The 13853-nt window shown below is 43.6% G+C and overlaps 1 protein-coding gene across 1 annotated transcript; it reads right to left on the bottom strand.

Moving 5' to 3' along the window:
- Positions 1–914: 914 nt before the first annotated feature.
- LOC139561260 (neurosecretory protein VGF-like) lies at positions 915–10186 on the bottom strand. Its single transcript, XM_071378245.1, has 2 exons — positions 9820–10186; positions 915–6179 (listed from the first exon to the last, which is right to left on the bottom strand). The coding sequence occupies exon 2, from the start codon at positions 6114–6116 to the stop codon at positions 3939–3941; it is 2178 nt and encodes a 725-aa protein (XP_071234346.1). The 5' UTR covers positions 6117–6179; positions 9820–10186; the 3' UTR covers positions 915–3938.
- Positions 10187–13853: the final 3667 nt, after the last annotated feature.

The raw sequence follows: 13853 nt of genomic DNA on the forward strand, positions 1-13853 counted from the left end.
CTTCTCCTTCCATCCCCCCCTTCTCCTTCCATCCCTCCCTCGTCCCTTCAATCAGTACAGAATGAATGAGTGGTGTGTTGGCGTTGATTGGCTGTAAGTCTCAGGCAGGATGTAAGCTAGTCGTGTTATTATGAAGGAAAGAATGGCAGCAGTAGCTGAGTTGGCCTGTATACTGTACATTCTATGCCTGCAGTAGCTGAGTTGGCCTGTATACTGTACATTCTATGGCAGCAGTAGCTGAGTTGGCCTGTATACTGTAAATTCTATGCCTGCAGTAGCTGAGTTGGCCTGTATACTGTACATTCTATGGCTGCAGTAGCTGAGTTGGCCTGTATACTGTAAATTCTATGGCTGCAGTAGCTGAGTTGGCCTGTATACTGTACATTCTATGGCTGCAGTAGCTGAGTTGGCCTGTATACTGTACATTATAAAAAGTAACAGATCACACAGGTTGGGTTGCAAAATTCAGTTAACTTTCCCAAAATTCCCAGAATTCCCAGTTGGAAGATTCCTGGATTCAGGATGGAATAAGCAGGACATCCGGATCCTCCTACCAGGATTTCTGTAAATCATCCCACCTACTTTTGTTTTTTTAAAGTTCATTTTGCAACCCTATAGTGCAGTGGTTCTCAATCCTGGTCCTGGGGACCCAAAGGGGTGTACAGGTTGTTGTTTTTACCCTGGCACTACACACCTGATTCAAATTATCAACTCATCAAGCTTTGATGATTTGAATCAGGTGTGTAGTGCTAGGGCAAAAAGCAAACTGTGCACGCACCACTGCTATCGTGGTCCCCCATTATTGCTGCCGTATGATAGGTAGGAAACGGAAGCAAAGGTGTCGTCTGAAAATATAACTTCACAAAATGTCTACTAAAAAAGAGTTGTAAAAAAAAAAGGCATTTCAGTTTCATAATAAAAAATAGTTGATTTTATTTCTTTCTCTCTGTGTAGCAAAACTAGTCATCATGGATACATGCGGTTATTTACAATCAGCAATACGCATGTTTATTACGATATAGATACAAGGTACAGCTAGACATAGAGTACATAGATCAGAACAACATCCTCGTACAAGACTTCAACAGGGTTTTATATCTGGTACGTCATACGTCTATAAAGTCATCTTTTAGCTATTTTAGATTTTTTTTATACTTTTTTTCAATGCTTGTTAAGTTCATCAAAAAGAAGCAACACATTTTAGATGCAGGTACATGCAGCAGAAACTGTCTTCTGTCTGTCTTTCTTTCTCTCTCTCTCTCTCTCTTCAATCATCCCCAACCCTTTCTATTTCCCTCCCTATCTTTTTGTCCCTTGGTCAAAAAAAAAAATAATCAAAATGAAATTAACGTTTTAGGTCCCTCCCTACTTTCATGACTTTCTTTAACATCTCTCGCTCTCTTTTTCTCCTAAAGCAGATACCTCACAGTTAGGGAACTTCAGTATTGAGTACCAGGTTTTGAAGGGTGAGTCTGTCCCCTTTGATCAGTGTTCCTAGTAAACGCTGAACCCGTTCAAATATCAAATGGCAATGAGTTCATTTCAACGAACTGGAACAGTCACAAGGGTGCGTCCTAAATGACACACAATTACCAATAGTGCCCTACGGGCCTTGATCAAAAGTAGGGCACTATGTACGGAATAAGGTGCCATTTCTTTAATCAAAGGTAGTGCACTATGTAGGGAATAAGGTGCCATTTCTTTAATCAAAGGTAGTGCACTATGTAGGGAATAAGGTGCCAAGTCTAAATCTCAGTCAAGCGGAACACACATATCAAACACCACTCCCAATGTTCCCCCAGTGTTTCTCCCCTCATCTATTCTGTAAAATAAGGGATTTTTCGCTAGCGTCTGTGGCGTCAGTCACATTGAAAATGGTTTCACTTTGAGATTGTCTATGCTGTGTTTGATTGAGCTATGGCCAATGGGTTCGTCCCAAATGGTACCCTTTTCACTATATTGTGCAGTGCACTACTTTTGACCAGTGCCGATAGAGCTCTGGTCAAAAATAGTGCACTATGAAGGGAATAGAGATCCATTTGGGATGCAAACCTTGTCTCGGCTTTGAGATTGCCACATGGTTAGTTGAAGACTTGAGCGGGTAAACGTGACAAAACGGGAGTTTGTTGGGGTTTGGTTCCCAAGGCAATATTAAATGAGTAAGTATTTGGAGGTGATTAGATATTGATTTCCTGTAACACCTGTGAGATTCTGAATCCCGGTCCTCTCTGCAGCCTCTAAAGGCATAAACAGAGCCATATTTGTTTCTCTATGGTAGCACAGAGTGAATATCCTTGACCTTTTCAGTTTTTTTATTTTCCCTTTTCTCTTCTCATATCACTCATTCATCGGGAGCGAGGGAAGATTCCTTTCCAACTCAAGTCAGTTTCATTGAAAAATCCCCATACCGTTTTTCTATTTGTGAATCGAATATTCTAATTCATTCTCTGAATCGACTTGAGATCGAATGGAATTGAGATCACAACCCCATTTTACTCCATACAAGAGCGTCACTCGATTAAATTCTACCCCCTTAACAAAGCTGACCGCCTTTAGCAAGATGAGGGGGAATTCATCATAATAAGGCAATATAAAACTGTATTTCAGTATTTTCAACTTCTTTTCATTAAAATCACTTTGTCTTACAAATATTTGGAATGTATGAATATGTAAATCTTAGCACTGCTTTGTAAAAAAAAAATCTAAATAAAGTACATTATAAATACAGAAATAAAATCATCAAATTGTCTGCAGAGGGGCAATTTACATTCAAATCAAACATTACGCAAAAAATATTATGACAAAAAACAAAACAGAATTGATAAAAACAGACAAGTAACACTCAAATGGGAAAAAAATACAAAAGAAAACATATTTGGTCAATATTGACTGTCTTGCACTGCATATGCCATGGCAATTTATCAAGGGTATCAATGGAATAATGGTGAGTTTTTCTCCTCATTCCTTCAGATTAACTGCTTGTATCTGTGAGTTCTTGAAAAGGTGCAATTCAATCTTTTTTTACAAGTAAAATGTTCTACAAACAATGATGTATAACTAGAACGATCATGTAAATGCTCATTTAATAATAAAACCTAACACACACATGTTGGTAAGGCTTAATATCGATGGGGCCTCTGCTCCAATAGCAATGGCTAGTCTTTTGGAATATAAACATGTTTGACTGCACGTTTTGGTTCCAAACATTGACATCTGCGTATTTGTTAACAACTACAAAACTCTAAAGTTTGGAATGACGGGCAACATGGCTGTCGGGCTTGCTTCATAAATGGCACCCTATTACCTATGTAGTGCACTACTTTTGACCAGGGCCCCTAGAACTCTACACTACATAAGGAATAGGGTACTATCTGGGAATCACCCTCAATGTTTAATGTCCTCTGAATGATGCTGATGCTTCCTCATATCCGTCAGGATGACATGGTGAGAGCCGGGAGTTCCATTGGAGAGTTCTGTATGTTTTATAGTTCTATACACGGTTGGTTTTGTGCCCCTCTTAAAGTCATTTTGGACAACGACCCTCAGTTTCTCATGTGATCTTCCAAAGTGGAGGAATGAATGAATGAATGGATGTCTCCTCCTATATCTCTCTCTTCTATCTGCAAGTTTGTTTTATACTCTACAGCGAAGGAAAGCCCCCCCCCCCCCCCCCCGCTAAATTACATTTTTGTGTTGCTTTTCGACCAAAATCTAGCTAAACATTAAAAAGACACGAGACTCAAACCCAAAAACAAAATCAAAAGTAAGTGAGAAAAATATACATTCCATTGTTACCTCTAGCTCTCTCTCTCTCTCTCTCTCTCTTTCTCTCTCTCTCTCTCGCGCTCCCTCTTTCTTTCTCTCTCTCTCTCTCTCTCTCTTTCTTTCTCTCTCTCTCTCTCTCTCTCGCGCTCCCTCTTTCTTTCTCTCCTCTCCCTTCACTGATACATTCTGGGTCTGGGTTTCATAAAGACCTGTTGAATGTAGTTCTCCAGGTCTTCATCACTGTCTTGCTGCTGCTGCCCCAACCCCTGCATCCCATAATAATCTTGGTCCCGGGTCACTAGAGGCGCTGGGGGCGCTTGGTAATAGTAACCATGCCGGCGTCGAGGCTGAACCTGACCCCAGGGAGGCGACGACCGGGGTTTGGCCATGGGGATGGGGAGGTGGTTGTATGTCCGGGGGTGTGAGGGGAGGAGGTATTTGGGGTAGTAGAGCTTCTGCCGGAGAGCCACGGGGGGATTCCTTGGGCGGGGTTGTACCCAGGGACGGTACCTCCTCTTGGGGGGGAAGTCAGAGTCGTAGTCCAGAGAATTCGACAGGAGGTCATTGAGGGAGGATTTGGCGTAGTAGCGAGGTTTGGGCTTGGGAGGGGGGAAGTAGAGGGGGTAGTACCCTCGGTAAGGCCTCTGTTGGTAGAAGGGATAGGCAGGGTAGTTGGAGGAGGTCCGAAAGGACTTGTGTCGCGGTTTGATCCAGACGTTTGGGTCTTGTTTTGAGGAGGATATGTCCATGAACCAGGCCTTGAGGGGGTTGATGGCTGGAGAAGGCTGATTCAGGGTGGGATTGTGTGGGGTCGAAGGCTGGGTGTCGAAGGCGGGGGCTGCTGGGGGAACTAGGGGTCGTTGCTGGGGTCGTTGCCAGGGTAACATCTCAGGAGTGTCTTTCTTCTTCTTCTTCTCGACGTCACTGATGATGTCGACAATGTCGTCTGCTGGGAGGTGGAGTTTACTGGAGATTTCGATGAGCTTATCGATGGTCTGAGGATCAATATCGTCATCCTCGCTGACCACCTCCTCATCGGAGCGCTTGTCCTCGGCTGCGTTGGACAGCAGGGTCTTCTTGTTCTGGTTGGAGTACTTCCCTTTGTCCTGTTTAACCATGTACTGCAGGAGCATGTCTGAGGCGATATCCGCCAACTTCTCCTCCTCAGCTTTGGCCCTCTGCGCCTCCTTCGCCTGCCTCCTGACCTCCTCCTGCTCCTCCTTCGCTCTCCTCTCCTCTTCCTGGGGGCTCAACACCTCCTCCTCCTCTTCGTCTCCCTCATCATCCTCCTCATCCTCAGCCGTTTGGTGAGCCAGATTGTCGTCAAAGTGGTCCATGAAGTTGCCTCCTCTATAGGTGGGCATGTTCAGGGCTTTCTGAGTCTCCTCCTGCCATTTGAGCTTCTTTTTGGACATGGCTAGTGGATATCCTCCCTTCGATTTAGGTTTTATCTGGTTGTCCATCAGGGCTTGGTCTGTGTCATGTTGGTTGTAGCCCCTGCTCTCCCTCTCTCTCTGCTCCTGGGCCTGAGACTCCCGCTCTCTCTTGTTGGCTGTGTTGTAGTTCTGTAGTTCCTCCAACATGGTTTGAAGGTTCTGCACCTCCTCTGGGCTTAGCTGCTCCTGCTCCTCTTGTTGGATCTCCTGGGAGGTGGGAGGTCCCTTCTGCGCCTCCTCTCTGGCCCCTACCTCCTTTACTCCAACCTCCTCCCCTCTTCCTTCTACCGTCGGAGGTTGTTTCTCCTTCACAGGAACAGTCTGGCTGGTGGTACGGCTAGTCACCTTCTCTGTTAGTCTTTCTTCCTCCTCCTGTGCTCTCTTCCTCTCTTCCTCCTCCTCCCTCTGTCGCTCCTCCGTGCCCTGCTCTGCAGCGGCGGCCATCACCAACTCGAGTTCCTCTCGACCGTCCCTGTCTCGGTCCACTCCCTCCTCCAACGCAGCTCTCACCTCCTCTCCCTTCTCCTCTTGCCTTTCTCCCTCCTCCTCCTCTCCTCTCTCCTCATCCTTCCTACCATCCTCCACGCCTCCGTTCATCCTCTCCCCGTGCGGCTTATTCATCGCCTCCAGCAGAACGGCCGCTAATGTTTTGGGGTCCATGTCTCCGAAAAGCTCACCCTCCTCTTCCTCCTCCTCTGCTCTCTCTCTCCGTGGAAGTCCGCCCTTCTTCCCTTCCCGCACATCCATTTCTCCCTCGGGTAGCCTAAGCCCAGGAGGCGGAGGAGCATGGCTGTCGCTGGGGCTGTGTGTCTCGGTCGGCACAGGGGCGGAGGTGGCAGGCGGAAGGGTTAGGGTGAGTCCCAGCAGGATGACCAGTAGGATAAGGGCACTTGTGGCGAATTGGCTCTGCGTCATGACCACACAGAACGGACGGACGGACGGACGGACGGGGGGGGGGGGCGAGGGAAGGTGATGTGCCTGGAAAGAAATGGGGAGAAAGAGAGAGAGGAGGGAGAGAGAGAGACAGAGCGAGAGAGATTTATGTTAGGATGATAAAAATTGGTGAACTAATATAGAATTTTAATTCTATGGAATCCCCTCCCCCTGTACAATGTAAAGTGTTTATCTATAGTGAAAGGTTTTACAGGGATGATACAAATTGTTTTGTGGTTTAATGAAACTATACCGTATACAGTTCAGTTGAGGTTCTCTCCTCTTTTTAAACTAGGTAGTTTCATTGCCAATTAAACCATTAGCTCACAGCATTAAAGTGAAATGTATTGCTGGAAGTGAGTTGGCCTGTGTAAAGGAATGATGACGTGAACCAAAGAAAAGAGCCCAAGTGGAGTAGTCAAAGTCAAAACTCATCTAGCAGTGAAAACATTTCTCAATTTAGGTTGTCACTAAATATACAATTTATCTGTTTAAAATGTGATTTTAAACCTAACCCTAACCTTAATTAACCACACTGCTAACCTTATGCCTAACCTTAATCTTTAAATTAAGTCCAAAAAGCACATTTTTGCTTTCATTAATTATTATGCTATTGCCAATTCTGGCTGTGGTAACTAGTGGAAAGCAACTCAGAATCGTCTTTTACAGTCTAGCCATCTGGTAAGCCTAGACACTACCAGTAGTCTATACATGTTTCCCCCCATAAATATCACACACATAATAGGTAAACCACTACATTCATTCACCCTCTGTGCAGGTCAACAAATAACATAGAGACCCACGCAAGATGGCCGACTAGTATGACACAGTTTGAAATGGTTTATCAATGTCTTTCCCTCAACATTTAGTAACATAACATTTTAGCAGATGCTTTTATCCAAAGCGACTTGCAGTCAAGTGTGAATTAATTTTACGTATGGGGTGGTCCCAGGAATCAAACCCTCTATCTGGACATTGCCAGCACCATGCGCTACCAACTGAGCTACAGAGGACCACAGTTCAAAAAGCAACACTCCGCAACAAAAGTGAATCAAATGTTCATATGCAAGGTAAGCTAAAACAACTAGACTTGGCTGGGTGTCTGTGAATGAGCATGCTTGCTTTTCATGGTAATAAACCATTCATTTAATTCCATGGCTCACATTATTTGCTTTCACAACAACACCTTTCATGTCCAAATTGGATTTTCCTCAATGTAACTTCTCAGCTCTACAGCCTAAACTACTTTATACCATGGCGTTGTTGAATACTCCTTTCTGATTGGCTTGAAGGGCATTCTAGAGCGTGCATTGTTCCCCTATAAATAACGCACGGTATATATTTGCATGGTAGATTTCGATGGCTATAGTTCATTTTTACAAGTTTTGTTTCAGCTGCTTTTGAAAGCAAAAGTAGAATTGAAAACAGTATTAGTATTGTTGAATTCGATTTTCATGATAGCAAGCAAGCTAGAACTGATGCTTTGGGTAGCTAAACTACCAAGTCTGTTTGGTTGGTTACCATGGCAACTATTGTAGCTATCTAGTAAACTTGCTAGCTATTTTAGTGGATGTTGAACACATTTATACCGGCAAATAAACACATTTATAATGCAAATGTGTTCAATTATATCCCATGGTATATAATCAACTAGGGACTCTGAGTTATCTGGAAAATAATGCAACTCTGTGGAAGGTCAGTTCCACTCCGCTAGCGCGTTGTGGAACACCTTCCGCGTCATTCATTATTTTCCATAGAACGCATAGCCCCTCATTGATTATCCCTTACACATAATATATAGGCCTACCAGTGGGCTTTTTACTGGAAGGTGTCAAGATAAGTACAACTCTCGTTCGTCGATTCGGGTTAAACTGTTCGATTAGACATATGCTGTACAGTTTTTTTTTTTATACATATTTTCTCGCGCCTCCACTCTTCTAACAAAAACTTTATTGTCTCAGTGTCTCGAGCAGTGCTGCAAGTTTTAATGTGCCTTTCGCATGTGAACGCGGAAAGAAAGCGTTCCAAGGCGCGTTCGGCGCGACGCCGCTATAGGGCTACAGATAACTATTAGCAAAATTGTTAGACTTGTAAGATCGTTTATATCTGTGGCCATGGCAACAACAGATTTCACATTGATCATATTGTATGTAGCCTATGCAGTATAATATCGATCCATAAATGACGTAATCTAACTGCACAATGATTTAAGATTCATGTTTTTCTGTCTCTGAGAAATACAACAAAAAGCACGAATAGATTGATCAGATATTCAATCACAATTGATCATCTCCTTTATACGAATCCATTACAGCCGCAACAATATCAAACATAACCCCATTGGATTTAACCACTGGACCGAATCTTTATTCGTTGCAGCTATTTATAGTCATAGAATCTAGATGCGATTGAAAAGGGATATAGGCCTACAAGATTAAAGGATCATGATGCCGCATTGAAGTGCGTCCCAATGGCACGCTCAGCCTATTGCCAATATAGTGCACTACTTTTGACTAGAGCCCCATGGGTCCTGGTCAACAATAGGGCAGTAAATAGTCAAGAGGGTGCCATTTGGGACCAGTATTGAGGTTTGACCCCTCGCTCATTATAACACAGATGGATGAGTGTAATCCACAGAGAGATTAGGAAACAATCTACAATGACCTGGCCTGATGATGCACCATCCATCTCACTTTCTTCCCATTGAGACTGATTTTTCCTAATATGTAAAGCTCTGTGTGTGCAAACTGTATAGCAATAATCTATATCACCTTGCAATTATTGTATATCCTTTGCAGTCTTAATTAGTCACTTTGTCATAGGCTACTTAATAGTTTAGCTGTGTGGTAGGCTACACTTTGTACAGTCATCAAAAAGCATATTTTAACCGCCTCTCTCTCTCTCTTTCTCTCTCTCTCTCTCTTTCTCTCTCTCTCGCAAAATACATTAGTAATCCGATTTTAAGAAGCCCTATCTCGCCATAATCTGCTCTGCACCACGCTTCTACGACCCGGTGAAATTTCTCTGTTGCTTCAAAATTAAAAGTGCAAGAACTGTACAACCACAGTAACATGAGAATGCATGAGAGTATAGAAAAAAAGCCAAGCAATTCGTGTTTATATACATAAAAAAAGATGCTCAACTAACTATATTCTAAAAGCAGCATCAACATTGGTTTGACGCGCAAAACCACTCTTTAACGCAGCCAAACGCGGCTCATTAAAGGGTCACTTTCACCCTTTGTCTTTATTTTTGGCAGTTGGTGATGCCATGGTGATGGAAGACTGGGGAGAAGCGTCGCTATGATGATGATGATGGTTATGATGATGATATGACAATTATCACCATCTCCGGTAATCATTGTCAACATTATTATCACAATCGTTAGCCAAACTCATCAAAATCATTCTAATCCACACCCATTTCCTTGTAGGCTTTGCATAGTTCCTATTGGGCTTTGTCTTAAAACAATTATTTTGTAACTTTGTGTACCAACATTTCTGTTCCTAATGTATTTGTTTCAACTAGTATGTCCAACAAAAAGGAAGGTGGATGTCCCAAACAGTAACACATTTATAATGGCCATTTAGATTTCCACCACTTTCTTTTTTTAATTGTAGGCTACATGTCAGTCATTTTGATCACTTTCAAATGAAGAAATTATGAAGAAGTTTGTCCTTCTTACCTGGAGTCTTGTGATGAATCCAGAAGCGCAGTCTGGTGTAGTTATACTGTCACTCCTCAAACCTCTCCCTGACTCAGCTTCCTACTCTATAACTCAATACACCAATGTTTTCCTAAAACAAATAAAGCTCTGTATTGTTCGGAAGCGTCTGTATAAAGTACTTGTTATTTTTCGCTTTAGGTTTCCATCCCTACTGTTGTTGTGTGTGTCTGTTTCAGTGAGTATTTTCAGAACCGCGGACAGCGCCGCGTCTTTATACGTCCGCCCTCGCTGCCCACGTGACCCGATGTCAGCGTTTCCCCCCATTGACGTCAGCAAGCTTTCATTGATAAGAATTTTAGCTTCGATCGAACAAACCAACGAGCGTTCTGGCTCTGCCACACTGCAGTACCCTGATGAATGAACGGAAGCGGGGTGAATGAAATAGTATTTCTCCCGCTGGAGGGGGGAGAGGGAGATAGGAGGTTTCTCTCCCCCAGATCTGGAGCCTGTGTGAACTGAATACTGACACAGTGTGAGCATTCAGGGGTTTGGTTGTTATGACAATATCAGAATATCGAAGTATGATTTCAAAGCGAATGCAGGGTCATATGACAGGCAGACGTCATGTTATTCAGGGCCGACCCTAATTTTTTGGGGGCCCTAAGCGAGATTTGGTGGACGCCTTCTTTTTGCCATGAGGCATAGAGAAAATGTTGTGGTTTTAAAGCAAATTGGGGGGGTTGAGGGCCCCCCTAGCGGCCGGTGGCCCTAAGCGACCCCTTATATTGCTTATGCCCAGGGCCGGCCCTGATGTTATGATTATGATTGATGAAAGCAATAATACTGAATCATAATAGAAGATGAAGTCGATTTTATTTTAAACTGAGACAGAGATATGTAGGCCTAAACCATCCCTTTCTCTATTTTAGACAGCTGTCATAATATAGTTTATAGAAGTATAGGCACACCGGTCTAATTTGAAGTGTTTGGGCACTTTGCCAGCCCAGTGCAGTGCGGAGGAATCTCTCCCACTGGAGCTTGCCTTGCCAGGCTTGCAGTTGCATCACTACTCGCTGTCTCACTTACCTCCGCCAACCTTCCACTCAACTGTTGCTGGCTTCTGTCTGGTTGTGTGTATTATAGGGCTCCCAGTGCGAGCTGGCCACACACTTTAGACCATGGGGGCAATTGGTGAATTAGTGTAGCATGTTTCTTTTGTTGTTCTCCAGTATAGGACTTATATAATTGTATTTCATTTTAGTGCATGTGTAATGACAATAATATATTGTCTGTTGTTTATCAAAATACAAACGACAACTTATAGGCCTATGTAATGCATGTGCTGATGAAATAGAACTCCAAGATAACTTGATTACATTCTATTCTTTATTTATATGGATCCGTTTTGGAAAATCCCGCATTCAACGGATGTGTCTAAACCGGTCACGTGACTTCGGAGGAAGTGCCAAAGATAAAACACATAAGCACGGTGAGCGTTATTATCTCTCGAGAAGCAGGTACTTCCATTTACGTGTTACTTCTAGTGAACTGCGGGGGGACACTGAATGAACTCACAATCCATCGAGAGGCATAGCCAGGGCTGTAAACAATTGCCTGGGGGCACTTAAGAAAAGCAATAATGGCACTGCCAAGACTATAAAGGTTGGTTAAAGGTGTGTGTGTGAGAGAGAGAGAGAGAACAAACACAATGTTGTCTTCACCATCTTTACCTTAATGTACCTATTAAGTAAATTAGGCCTGTGTCCGTTCTGACATTTTCAACGCAGGACTAATTTACCTGCTCCTCGGCCCTTTGTTCTTGTGCAAACATTATGCATTTCCAAGGCGTGCACTGCTGTATGGAGAGAACAATCCAATCAAATTGAAGGATAATTGAATCTGATGGTGGGGCTGGCTGCAATGAGTGGCGCCAGTCTGACTCTTTCAGTGATTGGACACGGATGCATGTGAGAGGGAGAAGGGTGTTTGTGTGAGGTTGTGTGTGACACTGTTCTTTATGTGCGTGCGTGCTTGCATGTGAAGGCCTATGCGTGTGACACCACTGTGTTCAGTGTGTGTGTGTGCATGCGCGCGTACGTGCATAACGGCCTGCATATGTGTGTGTTACCAGCAGAGATAAATTAGGCCGGTAATCGGGAGCTAAGGGTGCATATTTTCCTATAACCGTTGAGCATTACCGTATGCCACTCAACATTAGAGCGCGCGGGTTCGGTTTTGCAGCATCCTCCTTTCACTGCAGTGACTCTCACCTTCTCTAAAGTTGCCCGCGTGGACGCTTTGGGACATGGGTTGGATGATATATGTTTGAAAGTGAAGTCGAAACTAATTCTCACATTTGGTAGTTTAATATGCCTAGCTATTGGTAGGCCAACTCTGTAAACAGAAATAACACTACTATTCTCAATGATCTCAATAGTTTAACTAGGCCTATAGCACAGGCTCGTTAGAGCGTTGGCGCCAGTAACTGTAAGGTTGCTGGATCGAATCCCCGAGATGACAAGGTAAAAATCGGTCGTTCTGCCCCTGAGCAAGGCAGGTAACCCGCACTTCCCAGGGCGCCGTGGATGTCGATTCAGAGGGTTTGGGTTAAATGCGGAAGACACATTTCAGTTGAAGACATTCAGTTGTACATCTGACTAGATTTCCCCCTTTCCCTTTAAAGCTATAGGCAGGACAACCCTGATTGCCTAAGTATAGGCATATAATGTGTATTAGTTAAATGTAGGACCTTTGCATTATTATTAGCTTATTTGTGTGTAGTAAATATAGGCTATAGCATCATTATATGTCGTTGGAAGTCTTTTGACTAGGCCTTCCAATTTCAGCTTTTGCATCGTCAGCTGCACGGATCAGACTGCCATAATCTGCACCCACAGTGTCTCCCTCTGCGTCCGGCTGCTGCTGGAGAGCAGTCCACACACACCGCATCGGGATGGCTCTTCTCCTCCAGTTTAGTCCGCATTGATTAGCTAATCTGGCCGGTTGAGAGTGAGGAACCGATGGGGAGGAGGCTGGCGAGCAGTGTTGTGTTGTTGAGGTTGTCTGTCGCGGCCGCAGTCGAAATAAATCACTGCATCCGCGAGTTGTGTGCGTTAGTTCTGTCTGACTGGCATTTCGCATGAAGTCTGTTCAAAACAACACATTGTTGGGGATACATTATTTGTCTATAGGCCTACTGATTGATATTACGCATGAATGCTGCACGCTTTCTTAAACGAGCGCACTAACTCTTTCTCGTTTTTAATGAAAAAAATACCCTTCTATTTTACAATGTCACAATGACATAGGGTTTTGTCTGAATGTCACAATGACATAGGGTTTTGTCTGTATGTCACAATGACATAGGGTTTAGTCTGTATAGTTTCTGCCTTTGATAAATGGCGTCTAGCTGCCTGCCTGTATTCCTTCTGGCACCAGACAGCTCGCGCGCATGATGTCTTCAGCCAGGGAGTTCCATTATTGGATGCCGCATTCCATTCACAAAAAAAGCCTCCGCAGGCTTTACCCGCAGGCGGATCGTGGTTTAAAGAGGCATAGGCCTACATTCACATCTTTCACTCTCGATTAAGGTCCCTTTCCTAAATGCATCCGCTATCGTACATTTAGTCTAGTCTGGTTGCTGTAGTGATGTTTTTATTGTTATTTGTATTCTATTTGCTCAGCATTAAACAGGAATCGTTTCATGACTCACATTTGTTAGTGATCACTGGTGTCTCCCCGGATTATATTGCATTTAAGTAGCCTGATAACCTAAATCTGGTTGGCTGTATGGGGGAATTAAAAACAGCTCATTCAAATGTTTATGCAGCGGAACAAAACAGAATCCATGGCAGAAGTCATGTTCTATTCGCAGAGTCATGTGGTTGTGTCCATGGTGCTGCCTGTGCCAAAGCTTTTTCATTAGCGAGCTATTCTGCCTAATCAAATGTCCCCGGGTTTGAATGATTCATTCAACGAACCATGAGACATCATTTCTATTAATTTAGGATAATACAGAGACAGTAGTGTGGTTTTTGTTGTCGGTTTATATT

Source organism: Salvelinus alpinus, chromosome 31 (genome assembly GCF_045679555.1).
Source record: "Salvelinus alpinus chromosome 31, SLU_Salpinus.1, whole genome shotgun sequence".
Taxonomy (NCBI): domain Eukaryota; kingdom Metazoa; phylum Chordata; class Actinopteri; order Salmoniformes; family Salmonidae; genus Salvelinus; species Salvelinus alpinus.